The sequence below is a fragment of the Muntiacus reevesi genome, chromosome 4, assembly GCF_963930625.1.
Source record: "Muntiacus reevesi chromosome 4, mMunRee1.1, whole genome shotgun sequence".
In the NCBI taxonomy this organism is placed as follows: domain Eukaryota; kingdom Metazoa; phylum Chordata; class Mammalia; order Artiodactyla; family Cervidae; genus Muntiacus; species Muntiacus reevesi.
Window position 1 is genome coordinate 112,034,112 of NC_089252.1, and position 21,195 is coordinate 112,055,306.

General features: G+C 51.6%; 1 protein-coding gene and 1 long non-coding RNA gene across 3 annotated transcripts; one reads left to right on the plus strand and one right to left on the minus strand.

The window, feature by feature from the left end:
* Positions 1–605: 605 nt before the first annotated feature.
* LOC136166909 (uncharacterized) lies at positions 606–21,019 on the plus strand. Of its 2 annotated transcripts, XR_010663017.1 has the most exons (4): positions 606–726; positions 11,298–11,394; positions 18,598–18,718; positions 20,711–21,019. It is a non-coding gene; the product is annotated as an uncharacterized lncRNA (long non-coding RNA). The 2 variants fall into 2 exon arrangements; XR_010663016.1 differs by lacking the exon at positions 606–726 and having other exon boundaries at positions 10,863–11,394.
* On the minus strand, positions 5,777–11,987 carry CLEC3B (C-type lectin domain family 3 member B). The gene is made up of 3 exons (XM_065933883.1): positions 11,669–11,987; positions 9,504–9,602; positions 5,777–6,295 (listed from the first exon to the last, which is right to left on the minus strand). Exons 1-3 carry the CDS (start codon positions 11,775–11,777, stop codon positions 5,895–5,897), a joined length of 609 nt encoding a protein of 202 aa, XP_065789955.1. The 5' UTR covers positions 11,778–11,987; the 3' UTR covers positions 5,777–5,894.
* Positions 21,020–21,195: the final 176 nt, after the last annotated feature.

The following is a 21,195-nucleotide window of genomic DNA, read 5'->3' on the forward strand; positions in this document are numbered from 1 at the left end:
GGGAAGAGAGGAGAGGGGGAAAAAACCCTATACAAATGTGACTTACACTGTGAATAAATGCGTTCCTATAAGTGCTTTGTTGTTTTAAGCCTCTGTTAAGACATACACCCTGAATTTTGGCTTGGGAACTATGGTTTCTAAGTCGTGTTAAATGATAATACTGTAATTTAGGAAGGGCAGACAAGGTGATATGGGCTTCCCTGGTGGCTGAGCAGCAGACAATCCGCCTGCAGTGCAAGAGTCGCAGGAGTCACAGGCTCCATCCCTGGGCGGGGAAGATCCCCCGGAGGAGGGCATGGCAGCCCACTCCAGTATCCTTGCCTGGAGAATCCCCAGGGACAGAGGAGGCTGGCGGGCTACAGTCCATGGGGTCACAGAGTCAGACACAGCTGAGCGACTTAGCACGCACTCACTCAACAAGGTGATGGAGGTACAGGAGAAGTGGACCTTCCTCAAGTTCACCTACGTCTGGGCGGACCTGGACCACCAGCTGGACGCGACCTTAAAGCGGCGGTAGGGCGACTGCGCAAGAAGCGGCACATGCTGCTTAAAGCGCCTGCGCAAGACCCAGACTGAGGCTCCGCCCACAGAGGAGCCCGAGGTGGGGACGACGAGGCGCCACAGGGTCGCCCGGCCCAAGATGGCGGGCAGCATGGAGGGCGTCTACAAGTGTCAAGGCTTTCAGCCAGGTGTAAGTCGAGCCTGAGGTGACTGGCCACTACCTAGGTGAGTTCTCCATCACCTGTCTAAGCCCATGAAGCACGGCTGGTCCGGCAGGGAGCCACCCACTCTTCCCGCTTCGACCCCCTCAAGTGGCTTGCTGGCCAGTAAAGGCACGGACTTGGCTTTAGAAAGAAAGACACTGGGATTTAAAGCATCAAATCAAGATCTGCCTCAGTTACTCTTGTTTTTCTCACACGGCTCCCTTCTGTGAGGACTTCGCATGTGTCCTCGCCCTCACTGCTTCTCCACTTCTCTAAAGGCTGGCTTTGCCTGGCAGGGGACACTGGGCTGGTAGAGCCGGTGCCTGGGTTACTGGGGGAGGAGGCGCTCCTCTCGTCCCAGAGGGAGTTCAGAGCAGACAGGGCGGTCAAGAAAGCAAAGTGAGGATTTAACTAAGCAGTGGTACACTCTCAAAGGTAAGAAACTGCACCGACTTTCTTTGGCAAGCAGGACATGTGGGAGGTACAAACGAAGGGGTGGAAAATGCATTGGGGAGGGAGAATTTTGGGGGGTCACGTACCCGGATTTTCATACTAGCTCCATCTTGGCCAAGGGGAGGAGGGAATTTTGTCCTTATGTATCTTGATGGGAAGTGTCATGACCTCGGTGCATGATAGGAACTTCTTATCTGCAAGGTTTTATTGTAATGAGAGCTTAGGAAACAAAAGGTTACATTTGGACGCCGGAAATTCCTACCATTTCCCACCTTTCTTTAGCTGTCTCCAGGACACTTATCACCCCAAAATGTGTGGTTTCTTTCGCATGAGTCTGAAGGGTCCTTCTTTGTCTGCCTAAGGACCCCCTTTGTTTACAAGATATATGATTTCCTGCTATTGGCCCCTGTGCCCCTTTCAGTTCTAACCTGGCTATCTCCCTGCTCCAACATTACTGCTTCAAGGAGTCTGGACACTTCAAATCTTCTAAAGACGAAAGTATCTATGGTCCATCCTCTCTTTTTTTTTTTTAATTTTTATTTATTGGCCGCATTGGGTCTTCATTGCTTTGTGCAGACTTTCTCTAGTTGTAGTGAATGGGGGCTGAGACTGTAATGGCGGTGCTCCGGCTTCAGTAGCTGCAGCATGGTGTGCTGGGTAGTTACGTTGCATGGGCTTAGTTGTCCCAGGACACGTGGAATCTTCCTGGACCAGGGATCAAACCTTTATCCCTGCACTGGCAGGCCGATTCTTAACCACTAGACCACCAAGGAAGTTCTGGTCCATCTTCTGTAACTACTTTGAACTGAGCATGAGTGTTGTCCCTGCCTGTGGGTGGAGATCTCCTTCCTGTCTGTGAGAGACAGGGATCTCAGGGTTGTTTACAGTTTTGGAGGTGGAGAGTGGGGAGTAGATCCAGTGGCTGGTGGTACCTCATCTTCAGGTGGGATGAATTAAAATCCCTGATGCATCATCATTTGAAGAGCTGGAATCCAAATTCAGGGTTTCTTCCTGATGGGTATTGCGCTATCAATGAGTAGCTTCAACCTGGTTTAAGGTTTTCCTGGTGGAACTTGCTGATGAACTGGAGGAAACACTAGTTTCCCTGTTTGACTCTGGCCTGGTTATTTGGCTTGTATGTCTTAATCTGAAAGACAGTTTCCTATTACTACTGCACAGTTATTTTCCCAACAATGCAAAACAGGAAAGCTACCCTTAGAGGATAAAACCAGCCCCATCCCTCTGTCTTTGAGCAGCCTCAGAAATGCCAGGTCCCTTGCCAGGAGAGTGAACACCTCAAGAACAGGATCCAGGCCTCGTGGCCTAGTTTCTGTCAGAGTAATAGGCATATGGAAGGAACTCAGTACTTACTAGTTGGCTGATTGGAGAAATGGTTTGCACAAAGCTCTTTCTGCTAACAAAGTGAGACTCTTTGGCTCATTTTCTTGCAAGCTACATGATCTTGGCTAGTCACTTAACCTCCCTGGGCCTCAGTTTTTTTCATCTGAAGATTGCACTGATCTTTGAGCTCTTTCTCCTGTGACTGTGATCTCACTGCTGTATAAAACAGCAGTGCATTCTAGTGGAGAAAATGGTTAGTTTCATAGATTGTGTCATGATTTTTAGCATGAAAGAGAGACTCATAAACTGTGCTTTTCATGAGTCACCCATGAAAAACAGGTGAAGTAGAATCTAATGTTAAGCTTCAGAAATAGCCTTGGAGAATGGGAAATGGGTGGGAAATGTGTTTTTACAGAATTCCTTCCCAGCAATCACAAATCCATACCAATGCACATGATTATCAACTCCTTTTCACAAAAGTTTCACAGACACATCACGAAATATCTGAAAACTTTCTTCAACATTCAGGAAGGACTGAATGTAGATAATAGATAGTACATGGGCCTTGGAACTCAACAGACCTGAAATCCAGCCCCATTCATGGATGTTCTTAGAAAAACTATCCTCTCTGCACTCCGTTTTCTTCAACTATAAAATAGGCTTAATCAGACCGCTCTCCTAGGTTAGTATGACTGTTGAGTGAGGTAATTCATGAGTTGCTGTCAGGACACTTTAAGGGGCTTGTGGGTCACTGCCTAGCACATAGTAGGAATGTCCACACTGCTCATCTTCTTTGCTTTTATGAATACTTCCACAATCTCTCAGCAAAGCCAAAATCCAAAGAATGTGCCTGGAGGTTGTGTGAGGACACGTGAGTGGTTTAATGTTTTCATTTGAAGCAAGTATGTTTATGTGTGTGAGAGGGAAGCTCACATTCCAGGGGCCGACTCTGACCAGAGTTTGAACCAGTCTTCTTTGCTGTCCAACTAGCAGTTATGCAGGAAAGCCTGTGGTTTAGGGATATTGGCAGAGATTGATGGGTGAGTTGGCAACCAGGAAAGATATTACTGACACCTTGATTAACCTCTTCTCCAAGGCAAAGAACTGGAAACAACTGAACTTGCAAAAGGAGTTTTTACCCAGTATTTTGCCTGACCGGCACTTATAGCAATATTTCAAGTTGTCCCTTTGTTGGACATCCTCAAAATTTTTGCACACCAGGGCAGCACATGGTAAAGAGGGAAATGGGTGATGGTGAAAGAGGGCTCTACCATCAGTTCTAATAAAGAGTAGTGTAGAAGCTGGAGATCTAGAAACCAGTACCTTATCATTGTTTATGCACCTTGGAAAATTTTAATTTTGTAGCCAGGGCCATAAGGAATGGTGAGGTGAGTGAGGCATTTAACTGGGGTACAAAATTTAAGGAAGTGCCTAAAAACTCAGTAATCATGATACAAAATATTTGAACACAGTGCTTTAAAAAATAAAAATTAATTCAAACAACAACAACAGGTCAAAACTTAAAGCAAGATCCCAGGGCAGGTGTACCCTGGCTTGAAGTCCACAAGTCTCAGTGTCTTAAAAACGTAAGAGCTTTCGCAGCTGATTAAAAATGGTTAACGATTCTCTTGCTTATGCTGCCACCTGCTGCTGAAATCAGGCAGTGCCGCAATGGCAGTTCTCTACCAGGACCCTCTCTCGTTCGCAAAAGCCTGGTGCCCTCTTGTGGGCATCCACCCAGTGCAGGAACTTTGAAAACCTGTGGCCTCCTACATCCTGCTAGATAGCTGAGTGGGGGTAAAAAGAGCCCAGGACTCAGCCAGACTGAGACCTGCTCCTCATTTTTGCTTCTCACTTGCGAGGTCATCTTGAAAAAAAAATCACATCGCTGTTCTGAGTTTCAGTTTCTGTACCTATAATGAATGTCTTCCATCATTATTACATCTTCCTAAACTGTTGAATTACATGAGGTGGTTTCCATGACGATGTCAGGCAGGCTGTGTGGCAGCTGTACACACAGCATTCACTGTAAGCTCTCTATCCCGGCATAGCCCACTCCCCGTGATCAAATCAAATACCATCAATTCACTGCTGCAGGCAGGACACACTCAAAGATGACCAGGGAAAAAAGCTATGGCAGAAGTCCCCACAGGGGATGATGCCATGGCTGATGTGGGAAGACCTCCCCTAAGGGGGTCACTAGAGCCGGGCCTACATGGTTGGATGGGCCAGAGGGGCTCACAGGGCCACTTCTCTGATGCTTTATCTCAGGGAAGGTCCAGTACCGTGAGACAGGCAAGGCCCTGTGGAAAGGTGGTGGTGGAAAGGCCAAGGCCCTGGCAATCCTGGCTCTGCTGGTTACTGGGTCCGTGACCAACGGAAGTCACTCAGCTTCCCTGAGCCTCAACTTCCGTTTCTACAAAACGGAGATAATAACATGCCTGTCCCTGGTGGATAAGATTAAATAAGATGATTTTATTTAAAGTTCCTGCGATTCAGTGGGCTCAATAAGTGGTAGCTGGTATTGCTAGGATGGAACTTTCTTTGAGGAGCAGGAAAGGTGGACACAGTCAGGCAGTGTTGGCCCCTCTCATTTTTGACTCCTATTCGGCAAGAAGGGGGATGCAAATATTCCCTGTGGGCAGACGGTGCTCTCATCCCAACAGGACTCAGCGTGTCAGTGCACCCCAGAAATGAATCCCCAACAGAAAAGGGTGGGATGGGGGTGTCCCTTCTGCCCTGGAGTTCTGGAGGGGACGCTGAAGTGGAGTCTTATGATAAGAAGCCTGGAAATCGGAATAAGGGCTGTAACTTAGATAACAATAGAGTATCAGTGTTCATTTCCGGACCTTGAGGAAACGTCCATGCTTCCGTGAGAAAATGTCCTTGCTTTCAGGAAACACACTTAAGTATTTAGGGGTAAAGGGGCATCACGTCTGTAACTTACTGTCAGACGGTTCAGGAAAAAATAAAATGATAAGCAAATAGGGGGAAATATTAGTGAATGTGGAATCTGGATGAAGGGTATTCGGAAATTCTTGCAAATCTTTCTGTAAGAGGGAAATCAAATGAAATATGAAGTTGTTTAATTTAAAAAAGGCAGCTGCAGTCAAGGGTTCCCGCCTCCCCGCTGTTCTCTTCCTCCCTCCCCTTCTCTCTGCACCCAGCTCGCCATCCTTCACCACCTCTCTGCTAAGAGCCTTCTCCCAGGGAATCCCAGAAGGGCTCCTGGACTCTCCCCGCCCGTGGGAACCGGCACAGACCGCAGCCACTCTCCATCACGGTGCACCCACTTTATTTGCGAAAGGAGGCGCCCAGCGCGCGGGGGGCGGGGAGGTCCCCGCGCCCCTCCTCCGGGGCTCAGGATCCCGCGCCCGGCCCGGCCCTCCCGGCCCGCTAGACGATGGCGAACTGGCAGACGTAGGGCAGCTTGTCCCGGCAGCGCTTGTCGAACCACTTGCCGTTGGCCGCGCCCGACAGGGTGGCGCAGTTCTCCACCTTGCCGCCGTCGGGCTGCGCGGTGATCTCCGTCTCCCAGTTCTTGTAGGCGATGTGGCCGCCGGTCATGTCCACCCAGGCGCCCTCGGACGCCATGTCGTTGAAGCCCAGCCAGACCTCGGCCTCGCTGCCCACGCTCTGGCGCAGGTACTCGTATAGGGAGTCGTTCTCGGAGCCCGTCTGCGGCGTGCCCAGGGTGCCCCCGCGCGAGATGCAGTCCTCGCTCGCCTCGTGGAAGGTCTTCGCCTGGACGAAGGCCAGGAAGCACTTCATATGCACCTTGGTACCCTTCAGACAGACTGGGAGGGGAGAAGTGGCCGTCACCCCAGGCTCCCCAGCCGAGAGCCCACTGCCAGGGGCCGGCTCACCCTGCTCCATCCAGCCCAGTCGCCGCGGAGGGGCTCCAGGCCCAGGCCCGAGGGCCGTGCTGTGATGGGCATCTCAGACCCCCGATTCACAGCGGGGGTGGAGCCCCTGCTGCTGGGCGTGGGCTCAGCCCCCTCAGCTGCAGACAGAGGGCCCCTCCCTCCCTCAAGGTCACACCCTTCCCCTGGGTGCCCCATCCAGCGCCCAGGGGAGGCAGGAGCGGGGTCATCTCTCCCCCAGGCAGGATAATTCTGCCTTTAGCAGAATTAAAAGGTCCTTTAGGGTCCTTTTAGCTTGGAGGCTGCACAGGGGGGCAGAAGCTGGCCTTGGGTGCCCCTCTGCCCAGTCTGCTTCCCACTGCCCCCCTTCACAGCTGGGACTCCAGACTCTTCCTGATGAATGAACCCCATCTCAGAGTGGGCTTCCCAGGGAGCCCGGCCAAAGCCACCCGCTCTGATCTTCCTCCCGCCCCACTCTCCCTGAGATCGGGGCCAGGGGACATTCTGACCCAGAGTCCAGACCACACTCCAGGTGCCCAGGACCCCAAATCCCTGCCCCAGGGGCCCAGACAGACTCCCAGCATCTGCCAGCAGCCTATTCTGGGTCAGTGCTCCTGAGGGCTGGTTGGGGTGGCGACTGGGAGCTCAGAGCTGAGACTGGCCAGTCTCTGGACAGAAGAGATGGCCCAGGCAGTGGGCCAGGAACTTGCTGTCTCGGGCTCAGGACTCTGAGGAGTCCGAGAGTTCTAAATTTGATTCTGGTCTCAAAGGTTGTGATGAAGGTGTGTATTTGGTGTAATTAGGAACATAGACTGTTTCTGCTTAGCACATTATTCTTTAACTGGGTTTATAACTGAGATATTTAGACAGTTGGAGTGTATGTCTCCATTTGTCCTCTTGCTGCTGATCCTCAAAATTTTAGGAGTGGGTCTGCACTCCACCACCTCCCCCGCTCCCTCACCCGCTCATTCTGTTACTCTCACTTAACACATGTCCCTGTGTCCCCGTGAGCACCGGACACTCCTGGAACTCTCAACTCCAGGCCTGGAGCATCACTGAGGTGTCTTACTCACAGACACTGTCCCAAGTCAGCCAGCTCTGCCGTGTCCCCTCGTGTGGTGCATCCTAGCCGGGCTTCATCGCCCTTCCCAGCCTGGCCCCACACTGTCTTTCCTTCCTTCTGGGGACACTGGGAAATGCCACCTAGACCCCCTTGGGGTGAAGGCCTGGCCACCCCAGCTGCTGAGAGCGCTGCCCAAAGACAACTCTTAGCTCTTAGCCTCCCTTTGGGGATTGCCTCAGTGGAAAATAGCCTCTCGCCCACAGCGTGCCCCTCCCCAGAGCAGCCCCCACCCAGGGACTGGCCCATGAGCCCCCCTGTCCTGACTCAGGACAGCTTTGAAGGGCCCTGCCGAGGTCAGGGCTCCCTCTGCAGTCTCTGGGGCCTTCACTGAGATGCAGGGCACTCTGCCCACTCCTGAGTCCTTTCTCTTCCCTTCTGATCCTGAGTACTGATCAGGTACTGATCCTGGGAGGTGCTCCCTCATGAACCTCCTGCAGGCTCAGCTCCAGCTCAGGGCCGCTCCCTGGGAACCCCACCCACAACACTAACTTAGTCCTCAATAAGTGTCAGCTCTCAGTACCTTACCATCGTAACTGACATTTTGTCACTCTGGCCTACTTGTGATCTGGTGGGTTCATGCTGGCCCTCCCTAGCTCTGCTCCTGCTATGCCCTCTGCATGGAATCCCTCTTTATCTTCCTACACCTGCTTTAAGGGTGCCAGGGAATACACTGATTCCGTGGGTATATTGAGGCCCCCAGAGCAGGGCTCCACCTGTGTCTCCTTGTGCCTGGCAGAGGCTTGCTAGGTGGGGACCTCACATGTGTTTGTTGACTGGGGGAGAGGAAGGGCAGATGGCAGGAGGGAAGGGTTTCTCCCCTAACCCCTCATTCTCTCAACTCTTTGGCTAGGTCAGCAGAGCTCAGGAATGCTTTGTGTGGGGTTCTTGGCAAGGTGATTTGCAGATTGTCATAAAGGAGAGGGTGATGAGAGAGAGAAGGCCCCCAAGCAGACCGGGAGCCCATGAACCTTCTGGGAATCACCAAACGTGGAGGGGGTGCTTGGATCTCTGTATGCCGTGGACTTTGCACAGGGAGGTCCCCACGACATTGCCCACCTCAGAAGGCAGCCGGTGTCTGGGCTACATGGTCTGTGCACAAATGCAGAGCTTAGTCATGAGACCTTAGAGCTTACCCTGCAAGTCCAGCCCCAGCCCTTCCACTTTACAGATGAGGAAACAGGCCCCGAATGGCATTGTGCTCATCTTAAACATCCCCCCATGTGTTAAGTATTACTGATCGTCTGTGGTCTGTGTCCTCCAGGGCAAGGTCAGGAAGGAGTAGGTGAGTCTGAGGTGTGTGAAAACTGGAGACCATGTGAAAGGAACTCGGTGGAGAGGAAGAGAACGGGTTGTCCAGGCAGGCTGGCCGGGAGGTGCCAGGGCAGGTGGCTGTGAGCCGACTGTGTCCCCAGGCTCCACCGCTGGGGGTTCTGCCCATCCTGGCTCAGCTGGTTCGTGCAGAGCCAGGAAGACCACAACCACCTCTCCTCACGCCCAGCATGCACCGGGCCGGCCGCCTCCACTCCCACCCTAACCTGCACTGGCCAGCCAGGGGAGTGTGGGCAAAAACAGGGCTCTCTGTCTCAGCTCCCCTCTCTAGAGCAGGGATGAGAAATCCTGCCTCGGCACAGTGATGATGACTGGGAGTGACAGGATCAGCACAGCTGCTCCACAGGTGTTGAGGCTCATGCCCTACAGGACTGTGGGGGGTCTCCTGGGGGCTCATTAGGATGGCCTCTGCTCCACCAGCCCTCCAGGGCTCACGCTTCCAGCGGGCGGTAATGGATTCTTGTGGGAGACTTCATTGTCCTCTTGGGACCTTCCTGCTTCCACACATCAGGGGATCTTCCTGAGAGGAAGCAGGCTGAGGAGGGGCTTCCTTGAATCTGGTGCCCTGGACTCGGGGAGCCAGCCAGTTCCCTGGTGCTGGGCCAGAGGCTAGAAGCGGACCCCTGACTGCTGGCCTGAGCCCCTGTGTCCAGCGCACGCCCGCCTGGAGAGGCGGCCACGTCCACTCACCTGTCTGCAAGGCCTGCTGCTCCTTCAGCAGGGCCACCTCCTGGGCCAGGCTGTCCAGCTGAGTCTTGAGCTCCTCCAGCATCTTCGGACTCACGGCATCTAGGATGAAGTCAGAAGGAAGTGGGGACAATCCCTTGATGAAGGCGGGAGGGATGGGGGCAGGGCAGGGACTGGAGGGGTGGACCACCATCAGCCACAAGCGGACAGGGGATGACCCCTCGACCTTGATTCGTGGCAGACTCTGTCTCTCCCTGTTCCTGCCAGCGGTCATCCAAGTGATTGCTTGTGATCTCCCTTCTGCCAGGGACCCTCCTTCACTTGGTCTTGCTCACACGAGACCTGTACTGCATTGTGTAGGAGGGGTCAGATGGGATGGCGATTGGCAGGGGTGGGGTGGGGGTGCAGGCAGAGCCTTCAGTGACCCCCCGACCCTGACCATCCTCCCAGCTCCAGAGAACAGAGGACAGGACGCAGGGCCGAGGCCCTGGCGACCTCCCAGGTGTGCTTTCCCGGAGGAACAGCACACAGACCAACAGGGCGGGTGCCCAGGCTGGCAGGGACAGGGGGAGAGAGAGTCAGGGCACTCCGCTCTCACTGTCTGCTCTTCTGCGGGCCTCCAGCGCCCGGGGCCTCCACGGGCCACCCGCACGGCTGGGGAGGACCAGGGCTTTGTCTGGTCTGACCTTCTTGTCCATGTGATAAGATCTGTGATTTACACGTCCGAATAAATACATACTACATCTTCGGTAAACTTGAGAAATTAGCAGCTCTTTTCCACATTGAAAAATTCTGTTCTTTGCCTTTGGAACTGTGTATCCTTTACAAAGAACACTCTGGGTGGCAGTTTTCGCTGATGTTCATGGACATACCATGCATGCCGCCAGTCCTATCTTTTTTTTAATGAACATTTTGTGGAAGGCAACACAGCCATATAATTTTAAAATACCCGAACAGTTCAAAATGTTCAAGTCTCTTTCCCAGTCAGTCTGCTCTCAGCTCTCTAGTTTCTCTTCCCAGAGATAATCACTTTGCTAACTCTTGTGAATCCTTCCAGAAAAGTTCTATGCATATACAAGTAAATTTGTATTTTTTTCTTTGAAGTAAATATATATATATTTACATAAATCCCTTTTTCAAAACAAATGTCACATAAGTATCCATTCTGCTTTGAGTTTTTTGTTGTTTACTTTATGAACTGAACCTTGGGGATTATTTCCTGTCGGCCCGGGACCCGCCCGTTCTGTGTTGCAGGCCTGTGGGTCTCCATGGTCCTAACGTGTCCTTGCGTACATCATCCATGACCAGTGGGCAGCTGTCCATTTAATGGCGGCTCCGGGAGGGGCCTGAGTGCAGCTGCGCCCCCGGCCTTGCCTCGTCTGTGCCCTCGGCCCCAGGCCAGCTGTCTTGCTGCCTGCATCAGCCCTCTCATCTCCCGAAGCCCTGTGGGGGTGACAGCCCACGGCATTGCCATGGCACTTCACTCGTGTTGTCTCAACACAGCCCGGGGTGACCTCACTGCAGGCAGGGCTCCAAGGGCAGGCCTTGCTGAGGCCAGGGCCACCCAAGGACACCCCAGGCCCAGAGGCCACGGAGGGAGAGCAAAGCCGCCTCCACTGTCCTAGTTCAGCCATGAACATTTTCATTTCCTGAAGGCTGTGATACACCATAGAACCACGAATTGTTCGTTTCTCCTTCCCCTGTGCATTACGTTATACCCTGTGTTCCAGATGTCTTACGTGTTTTCTATCATTAAATCCTCCCAACCAACCTTTTGAGCCAAGGCCCCCATCTCAGTTTCACAGTTGAGCAGCCTGAGGTTCGGAGACAACAGAGCGGAGCCTTGTCAGCCCTCCCGAGGAGAGTCGGACATCTCCAGGCTGCCGAGCCAAAGGTTTGGTTTCTCTTAAAATCTTGGGGTGGTGGGGGAGGAGTACATGTCCATTAAAGTGATTTGGAAGGTTCTTTCCGATTCTAAGAGCCAGTGACTCTGACAGTTCTGACAGCTGCCCCTGTGGCTGGAGAACTCACCCCGGTCCCAGTCTGGGGGGGACGGGTGGGTGCCTCACTGACGCTCGCTGGGCTCGGGGAGAAGGGAAGGGAAGGAGAGAAGGGAGGGTGAGGGCCTGTCAAGGAGAGAGCGGCCAGCTCCCCACCCACCTCCTTACCTTTCTTGGCATTTGCAGCCTTCTTGACCTTGGCGGTGGGGGCATCGGCGGCGACCTGGGTCAGGAGGGAGAGGAGGCAGAGGAGCAGGCAGGGCCCCCAGAGCGCCATGCTGCTGCCGGCTGGGCTGCGGCTGCTGCTGCCTGCGTGGGCCTGGGTCACAGAGCACTGGCGGCTGGGGCCGAGCGGTGAGTCTTAAGGCAGCGGCCCCGGGGACCTCTGTCCAGGAAACCCTCCCAAAGTTGGCTGCTGGAGTGCCAAAAAAAAATATATATATATCCTGCAAAAAGAGGAAGGCCTGGGAGCCACAGAATCTGGCTACTGCTCGGGGAACACCCACCCAGCATCCTGGCCCCGCCCTCTGAAACAGAGTCATTGTTTTCTAGGATTCTGAAAAATACACACTCGTCCTCAGAGCTCCCATCTGCTGGGCAGTTACCTCAGGCAGGCACTGGGTCACGCTTTTCCCTGGCCTCACAGAGGCCTCACACCAGCAATCTGAGGCAGGAGCTGGCATTTCCCCATTTTACAGTTGAGGAAACTGAGGCTCAGTGAGGTTAAGGGAGCCTCAGCTACCGGACCTGTTCGAGGCAGCACCAGTATCTGACCCCAGCCCGGGTACAGAACAGTCATGGAACCGTGTCTCCTCAGGGAGAGAGCTGGGGCTCGCTGCCAAATTGTCTGGAGTGTTTGCTGCGATTCTCTTGTGGTTCTGCATCTGTGTTCTTGTTGCATGTTTGGTTAAAAACACAAAGAAGAACTTTCCTTTCTTGCCTTCACTCTCCGTTTTTCAACCATCCTTTCCTGAAGCCAAGATGACCGCGGTGGGAGAGGGGCAGCCTGGTGTCCCAGAGTGGTGTCAGAGACGGGGCAGGGAGGAAAGAATGTCCCCAGGAAGGGGGGCCTGGTGTGGGGTGTCAGGACGCAACAGGGTGGAAGGGGGCACCCCCCGGGGGAACAGAGGTCCTACACAGAGTGTTGGAGTCCAAGCGAGGAGAAGAGATCTGCGTGGGAGAGCGGGTGGGGGCACATGGGAGAGAGTGCTTACACATCAAATAAGTACATTTATTAAGACCGTGGGGAAAAAAACAAAAAGACCATGGGAGCCAGGTTTCTCATTGTCAGGAAAGGGAGGTACAAATACATAGAGAAAACATAGAGAATGTTTCCGACAGTATAGGATTAAAATTGGAGTTGTCGGTGTGCAGTTGTGGACTTGGACACATGGAGCCGAATCTGTAACTGTCCATGGAAGTGAGCGCATCAGTCCCCCAGCTAGACGTCTGGGTGGAGCAGCGGCCCCACCAAAGGCTTGAGCATGCCTAGCATCCAAGTGCTGGCTTCTCAATACAGCTTTCCATGAAAAGGAACCGCAGCACCTTGGAACACAACGGCTTATTACAGGGCTGGGGCAGGAAAAGGAGAAGCTAAGCCCAGCCCAAGTTATTTTGCCAGAACATAAGAAAATGTTTAAAGAAGGATGAGAACGTGGCAGGACACGGAACCAGCTTGAAGGAGCTTCTTAGGGCCCAAATCGGGGACAGTTAGAACATCAAAACAGTGACAGTAACAGTAAAATAGGAAGCCATGAGTGCATACAGATATAGATAAATAAGTGAATACATTGAAAGTCTGATAAGCAATGAGATATTTTCATTGTCTCAGGTTATTTGCCCACAAAATACTTATTAACTACAAAGAGGAAAGAGTCACCTTGCAACGGAGAAGCCTGGGCAGACGTCACTTTAATGAAGTGACCAAGGTCAGCATCGTCAGTAACGGACCCAGCAGAGAGCCTGCAGCCCCCGAGCACCTGATGGGCTGGGGGGAGACTCCTGCCGAGGACACAACGCACAAGCCCAACTGAGGGGCTCCCTCCACAGCAACTGCCCAGCCGTCTTCAGAACTCTCCAGGACACATCTGAGGACACGAAGGAGGTCGCAGACAGAACAGCAAATGTGCTGCGCTCTGGACCAGACCCTTCTGCTCTCTGGATGCCCCTGGGACGGGGTGAGGAGCACATGGCAGGGATGGTACGTCGTGATGATGGAAGAGAGGGCCTCGGCCACAGGGACCACGCACTAAAGCGGGAGGCGGTGATAGGGCATCAGGTCAACGACTGCCTTGGAAATGGCTCAGGGGAAAAACGTTCTCTGTGCTGTAGTTGCAGATTTTGTGTGAGCTTTAGATGGTTCCACAGGAAGATGCAGCGCTGTGTCACTCAGGCTCTTGCAGGGACCCCAGCCTTGCTCTGTCTGACCTGGGCAGGGATGTGCCTGAAGCCCGGTGGGCCAGGCCCCGCCCTGCGGTCCCCCAGGGCCAGAGCCTGGGGCAGGCAGCAGGCACTCTGTGCGGCCAGCCCTTCCTGTCCGGGCCGGCCCTCACGTTCTCAGAGTGCAAGAGGGCTTTATATTCTCAGCCGGGCCCTCAGTGGGACGTTGAGGGCCAAAGATTAAGCAACCTGCCAGGGAATCTTGCTTCCTGGAACTCTGGATGGGTAGCACATGGCAAGAGAAATTATGGTTCTCTTTTTCTTTTTAAAACTCCGTTGCATTCCTGATTTCCTCTTCTCGGCTCTTGGGCAGCAGGGAAATGAGAGGAGTTTGTTTCCGAGTACAAGGCTAGGACAAGCCCAGTTGTGGAGGCCGTGCCCTGGGTAGGCTGGGGAGGGGGCCCTAGAGGAGCCACTCAGAAGCCTGGAACCCTCTGCCCTGGGGCTCACTCTGTAGGAGCCACAGGGGAGCCAGGCTGCGTCAGACCTGCCTGGGGCTGTCCTCACCCGGCCGGTCCCTCGGTCACTGCGCCACGTGCCCCGGCCACTGTGCGGCCCTGGGGGTGCGAGGCACCCTCTCCAGAGGCAAGGGGCCCAGCGTCCCTCAATCTCTGAGCTAGACAGCTGAGTGGAGGAGGTCACGTGCTTTAACCGATATGGGATGTCCGTTTCCATTGATCTCCATGTGCTTGCTTAAAGCCTTCCTGGAACGAGCAGTTCATTACTCTACAAAATAGCTGGTTCCATCATTAGACGCTTGGCTTGTTATAAAGTCTCCCTGTGATGAGGCAGTTCCCTGGTGCACCAGAACAGTCGTTTAAGGGGCCAGCAAATGTCGGCAATATACAGCCTTGACATACTCCTTTCCCGATTTGGAACCAGTCAGCTTGCTTATTTAACTTATGTGCAGAGCACATCATGTGAAATGCCGGGCTGGATGAAGCACAGGCTGGAATCAAGATTGCCAGGAGAAATATCAATAACCTCAGATACGCAGATGACACCACCCATATGGTAGAAAGCGAAGAACTAAAGAGCCTCTTGATGAAGGTGAAAGAGAGTGAAAAAGCTGGCTTAAAACTCAACGTTCAAAAAAACTAAGATCAGGGCATCCAGTCCCATCACTTCATGGCAAATAGATGGGGAAACAGTGGAAACAGTGACAGACTTTATTTTCTTGGGCTCCAAAATCACTGCAGATGGTGACTGCAGGCATGAAATTAAAAGATGCTTGCTCCTTGGAAGAAAAGCTATGACCAATTTAGACAGCATATGAAAAAGCAGAGACATCATTTGGCCAAAAAAGGCCTATATAGTCAAAGCTGTGGTTTTTCCAGTAGTCATATATGGATGTGAGAGTTGGACCATAAAGAAAGCTGAGCACTGAAGAATTGATGCTTTTGAACTATGGTGTTGGAGAAGACTCTTGAGAGTCCCTTGGACAGCAAGGAGATCCAACCAGCCCATCCTAAAGGAGATCAGTCCTGAATATTCATTGGAAACACTGATGCTGAAGCTGAAACTCCAACAGTTTGGCCATCTGATGTGAAGAACTAACTCATTGGAAAAGACCCTGATGATGGGAAAGATTGAAGGCAGGAGAAGGGGACGACAGAGGATGAGATGGTTGGATAGAATCACTGACTCAATGTACATGAGTTTGAGTAAACTCTGGGAGTTGGTGGTGGACAGGGAGCCCTGGCGTGCTGCAGTTCATGGGGTTGCAGAGATAGACTCGACTGAGCTACTGAACTGAAATGTTGGCACCTGGCCTTGCTGTCCCTCTTTGATTGTCTCTTCTTGTTCCTTCCCCTCTTCCTCCCAACTTACCTTCCAAGATATGGTTCCTGGACTTTTAAAAATCTTGAAAGCCTCTTTGCATAGAATTCTGCTTGCCACAGTCCTCACTGTTTGTGTTTTTGTGTGTTCTCAAGGAGTCTGCTGTGGACAGGGGCCTGTCTCCTGTGTTCAGAATGGACACACTATTCAGAAAGCCACTCTTTGTAGACACAGTATGCCTCGTTTGTTGCCCATGTTGAGCTTAGGGCCATTAACCCCCCAGGTCCTCTTGTCCATCCCTAGTTCTACCCGGCCAGGTGAGGACCACCGTTTCAGCCACCTGCAGTAGACTCACCACCAGCCCTGGTGGGGTTTGTGGATTTCATCCTCCCAGCATAAAAGATCTTCTCGTGGACCGTTCCCCAGACCGCTACCAGCTGATAGGGCACCGAGCTGGGAGCATTTCAGCCAGGAGATCTATGCGGGGTTACCATCCACAAGTGAAAGGAAAGGTCTGTGCGCTCACACCCCACCCTCAGGGCCCAGTCTTCTGTCAGTTTCCCTGCACAAAGAATCATTTTGACAATAAAGCCAGAGGCAGAAAAATCTAAAATCTGAAGAGGCCTCCGAAAGGCACGTTTCAGTTTGTTTTTTTTTTTCCCTCCCAAGCTGCTGGAAATCTGAGTTATATAAAACGAGCGCGGGCCACCCCACCCATGTCGTGCACGGATGAAAACATCCCCTACCCCCACCCTCATCGCGCACAGATGTTTCCTTTTAGCTCCGCTGGCCCTGGGTCAACAGAAATGTGGCCCGCCTATGGAGCAGAGAACTTTCCACACTCTGTTCAAAGGTAAGAACATCCAGGCTGCACATCTCCAAGAATGCTGCAAGGGCCAAAGACCAACATCCTGTTACCATGGTCTCAGTGACCCTCGTTAGGAAAGTCACTTGTTCCTTCTTGAACCTTTCGTTGGCCTGGTTCTGTCATTCAGTCAGCAAGTACTGCCCCTGCCCCTGTGTGCCAGGCCCTCGGGCACACACAGCGCGGAAGGCAGTTCACCATCTGGCCAGCTTCCGGGCTCCGTGGGGCCACATTTCTTGTTTTGTCCCTAAAGGTCAGCAGTACCCTAGTGGAAAGAGAACTGGGAGTCTTGGATTCTAAGCTCAGACACCCAGCACTTGGGTCTTCTGGGGCAAGTTATTCCAGACCCAGATATCTCTTTCATAAAACAGGATAATAATCTCTACCTTGCCTACACAATGGGATTTAAAAAAACAACACTTTTTACTTTATATTGGAGTATTGTTGATTAACAGGTGTTGTGATAGTTTCCGTTGAACAGCCAAGGGACTCGTGTATCCATTCTCCCCCAAACTCTCCTCTCACCCAGGCTGCCACATAACACTGAGCAGAGTTTCATGTTACACAGCAAGTCCTTGTTGGTTATCCACTTTGAATATAGCAGCGTGTACACGTCCATCCCAAACTCCCTGTCTCTTGCCCCCATTCTTCCCCTCCCCCGAACAACCATGAGTCTGTTCTCTAAACCTGTGAATCTATTTCTTCCCTCAGTTCATTTGCGTCATTTCTTTGTAGACTTCACATATAAGGGATGTCACCCAGTACTTCTCTGCACAGTGGAACCCTGGGTGTGAGGTGGCCGGGCCACCTGTAAAGGTGTGGGAGGCTGGAGGACGGGGGTGGGAGGCTGCAGGAAGGGGGTGAGGCGCTGCACGGCCCTCAGGACTCCACGGCCTCTGTCCGCCGCCTTCCTCCTTCCACCCCAGGACTGAGACACTAAATGACCTGACCTGTAAATTTGGGAGGAGTCAACCTTGCTTTTGTGCAGCCCAGTTCTGCACTTACCTGGTGTCTCCAGCTGTAACAGCTCACGCAGGAATAGAAAATCTGATTAACTCTGTGGGATACTATAGATGGCCATCTGCTTTTCTGACACCTTTCCCCCACCCCTCCACAAATGGCCTTAAAATTCAGCAAATATAAACCTGGTTGTGCATTTAGGGATCCTGAAAATTCACGTTATCACACTGGCCATGCACAACATCTCTAGTTTAAGTTTTGCTGGTTTCTCTTTTCCCGCATAGAACCCCTCTCCGTGCACCAGGTGAGATCCTTAGCCCGTGGGCCCCCAGGGAAGGAATGGGCTGGTGGCAGACTGTTCCCTTCCAAAGCTCTGTCTCCTCTGGAATTTTTCAGAGAACAAGCTTTTTTTTTTCATTGATTTTCTCTGTTGATTTCCTATTTTCAATTTCATTGACATCTATATTGCTTTGTTGATTTTTTATAATTTTTCTCCCTCTGCTGACTTTGGATTTAATTTGCTCTTCTTTTTCTAATTTCCTAAGGTGGAAGCTTAGATGATTGATTTTAGATCTTTCGTCTTTCCTAATATTCAGTGATTTAAATTTCCTAAGCACTGCTTTTGCTACATCCCACAAATTTTGATAAGTAGTGTTTTCATTTTCATTTAGTTCAAAATATGAGATTGATTTCATTTGCGATTTTTTCTTTGACCCAAGTGTTACTTAAAATTGTACTGTTTAATCTTCAAGTGTGTGTGTGTGTGTGTGTGTGTGTGTGTGTGTGTGTGTGTGTTCCAGCTATCTTTCTGTGATTGATTTACAGTTTAGTTGTATTGTGGTCTGGGAGCAGGTCATTGTGATTTCTGTTCTATTAGATTTGTTAAGGTGCATTTTATGGTTCAGAATGTGGACTGTCTGCATGAATGTTTCCAAGTGAGCTTGAGAAGAATGTGTGTCCAGCTGTTGATGGATAAAGCAGTCTATGGGTGCTAAGTCCCTTCAGTTGTGTCTGACTCTTTGCGATGCTGTGGACTGTCTTTGCGACCCTCCAGGCCCCTCTGTCCATGGGATTCCTCCAGGCAAGAATACTGAAGTGGGTTGCCGTGCCTTCCTCCAGGGGAGTCTTCCCCACCCAGGGGTTGAACTCACACCGTATGTCTTCTGGATTGGCAGGTGGGTTCTTTACCACTAGCACTACCTGGGAAGCCCCCAAAGCAGTCTGTAGATGTTCATTATATCCAGATTGATGCTGTTGGCGAGTCCAAACACATCCTTACCAATTTCCTGCCTGCTCCATCTGTTCATCTCTGACAGAGGGATGTTGAATTCTCCAGTTATAATAGAAGATTCATGTATTCCTCCTTGCTGCTGTCAGTTTTTTATCTCATGTATTTTAATGCTCTGTTGTTAGGCATATACACGTTACAGATTTTTATGTCTTTTTGGATTTCTATGTCTTTTTATTTTTATGTCTTTATCATTATGTAATGCTCCTCTTTATTCCTGATAACTTTCCTTGCTCTGAAGTCTCCTCTGTCTGAAATTAATATAGCTACTGTAGTTTTCTTTAGATGAATGGTACCATGGTTTATCTTTCTTCCTCCACTTACTTTTATTCTATATGAGTCTCCTATTTAAAGTGAGCTTCACATAGCTTGCTTTCTCTCTCTGGACTCGCCTGCTGGTCTCCCCAGTTCAGGGAGCAGTGGTCGCCTCGGGTCCTCAGCTCTCTTCCGGCTCTGAGAAGCCCTGCAGCTCTGCCAGCCTGCTCAGTTCTGGTTTCTCCTCTTCAGTTACTCCAAGTGCCAGCGAGGCCCAACTTCAGGGGCCGTCCCAGCAGTGAATTAGGAAAACTTCAGATCTCCTTGCCAGGACATTAGGCCCCCTGCCCAGCCCTGACCCTGCCCAGGTCAGAGCCACTCCCACCTCTGTTTCCTTGGTACCTGCCAAGCCAGGTCTTGCGACTATTTTGATGATTCATGCCTTTCTTCCCAGGGCAGGGCCTGTGTTTCCCTGCTCAGGCTGGGCTGTCATCAGCCCCTAGTTATGGGCCTGGAGCCAAGGAGGGAAGGTGTTATCACTTTATGAGAAATCTGCCTCAAGTATGGTGCCTGTGTGGAAACTGGTACGGTGTTTCTCTGGGGAATGTTTCTCTAAGGGTGGGAGTTTCTTCTGCCTGCCCAAAGCTTCCAGAGGAGTATGAGGGACCAAGATGCTGTCTTTCTCCCAGGTCAGAGTCCCTTTCTTTCCTGACCAAAGCCCTGTCTCCGGCAAAGGACCCTGCCAAGGGCATCGCTTTAGTTTCCTGTGCCGCTCGGCCATTCTCACACAAGCACTGATACTGGGATGAACTTCTGTTTTCACTCTTTGGTGACATCTCCTGAACTCAATTATTAGGTCAAAGGGCATGAAACTTTTAAGACTTTTAATACACACTGCCAGACTATCTTCAAAAAAATATTGAATAGCATAGATTTATGCTCAACTGGCAGTTATATGGGAGACCATTGCCTTTACTGAGCAAAACGCAAACTGCTGTCAATTTTCGAAATTCATGTGCTTTGTAGGCTTGAATTTACACGACTTGAGAGACCAAGGAATCAGAGAAATAATGAAAGCCATTAGAATATTCTGTAACACTCCATTCCTTCCACGCCTACCCTCACTGAGCAACCCTGCCCACAAGCTGATTGCCTTCTGGCTGATTTTAGTTCTTCTCCCCAACATTGATTTAATGGCCAGTAAAGACAGCCTCTAGTTCTGCTGGATGAAGTGGTAGATTTCTCTAGGACAATATTTTCCCAAGTCTTTGCCAGTCTCTGCCTTCAGCTCTCTCTTCCCTTATTCTGAGAGCTGCAGTAATCAGACAATTCCAGGAAAGTCTCTCTGGGAGAGACCCTGCTCACTTGGTATTGTTTCATCTGTGATGGACGCTTCTTCCAGGTAGGGTGGCCCTCAAGGAAAGGTATGGATGGGGCGGTAGAGACAGACGCTGACATCTGCTTCTCCCCCTTCACCTGCACTGGAAGCACTCTGCCAGCAGGCCCAGGCGGGTGGCGGTCCCACAGCTGGACTGGGAAAGCCTCACCTGTCTGTGGCAACTCTCCGATGTCTTTAATCGTCAAAACGGAAGGCTTCTCAACTGTGTTCACGTTCTGGTTGCAGCTGTGCAGTCCCACTGTTAACGGGCAGTCAACCAGCGCCCGGGGGAAGAGGAACAGGCTGATCGCCGCCTCGCTGGCAGCGCTGTCGTGGCGCCCATGAGGACTTTCACTGGAAAAAAAGCAAAAAAAGCAAGCCCCGGCTGTTCTCTCCACAGGGCAGCAGCTCCGAGTCCAAGTCTAGGCAGCCGCTTCTCTCTACTGGGCACACCTGGCCAGGCCAGGAGGAGGTGCCCATGCCAGGACCTCTGCAGTCAGTCTGCAAGGGCTTCAGCTCACATTATGTTCTTTCCATTTGGCAATAAAAATTCCTAACTCCTTACCCTGTTTGTTTAATGAAATGCAGAGAGTAAATGCCATGCTGAAACACTCTCCTTCATGAATTCAGCTCCTTCCCCAGGGCTCTCTTGAAGATCGATTGGGGAGTTTCAGTTCCCCGGGAAAAGGAATACAAAGACTTCTTCAACCCATGAATAGACCTAATTCCAA

Bases quoted from the DNA above. Each gene is read 5' to 3' on its own strand.
- CLEC3B (XM_065933883.1), bottom strand. From the start codon at position 11,777: ATGGCGCTCTGGGGGCCCTGCCTGCTCCTCTGCCTCCTCTCCCTCCTG. The intron at 9,603-11,668 runs GTAAGGAGGTGG...ACTTCATCCTAG, and splicing joins GGCTGCAAATGCCAAGAAAG to ATGCCGTGAGTCCGAAGATG. The intron at 6,296-9,503 runs GTGAGTGGACGT...CTCCCCTCCCAG, and splicing joins GCAGCAGGCCTTGCAGACAG to TCTGTCTGAAGGGTACCAAG.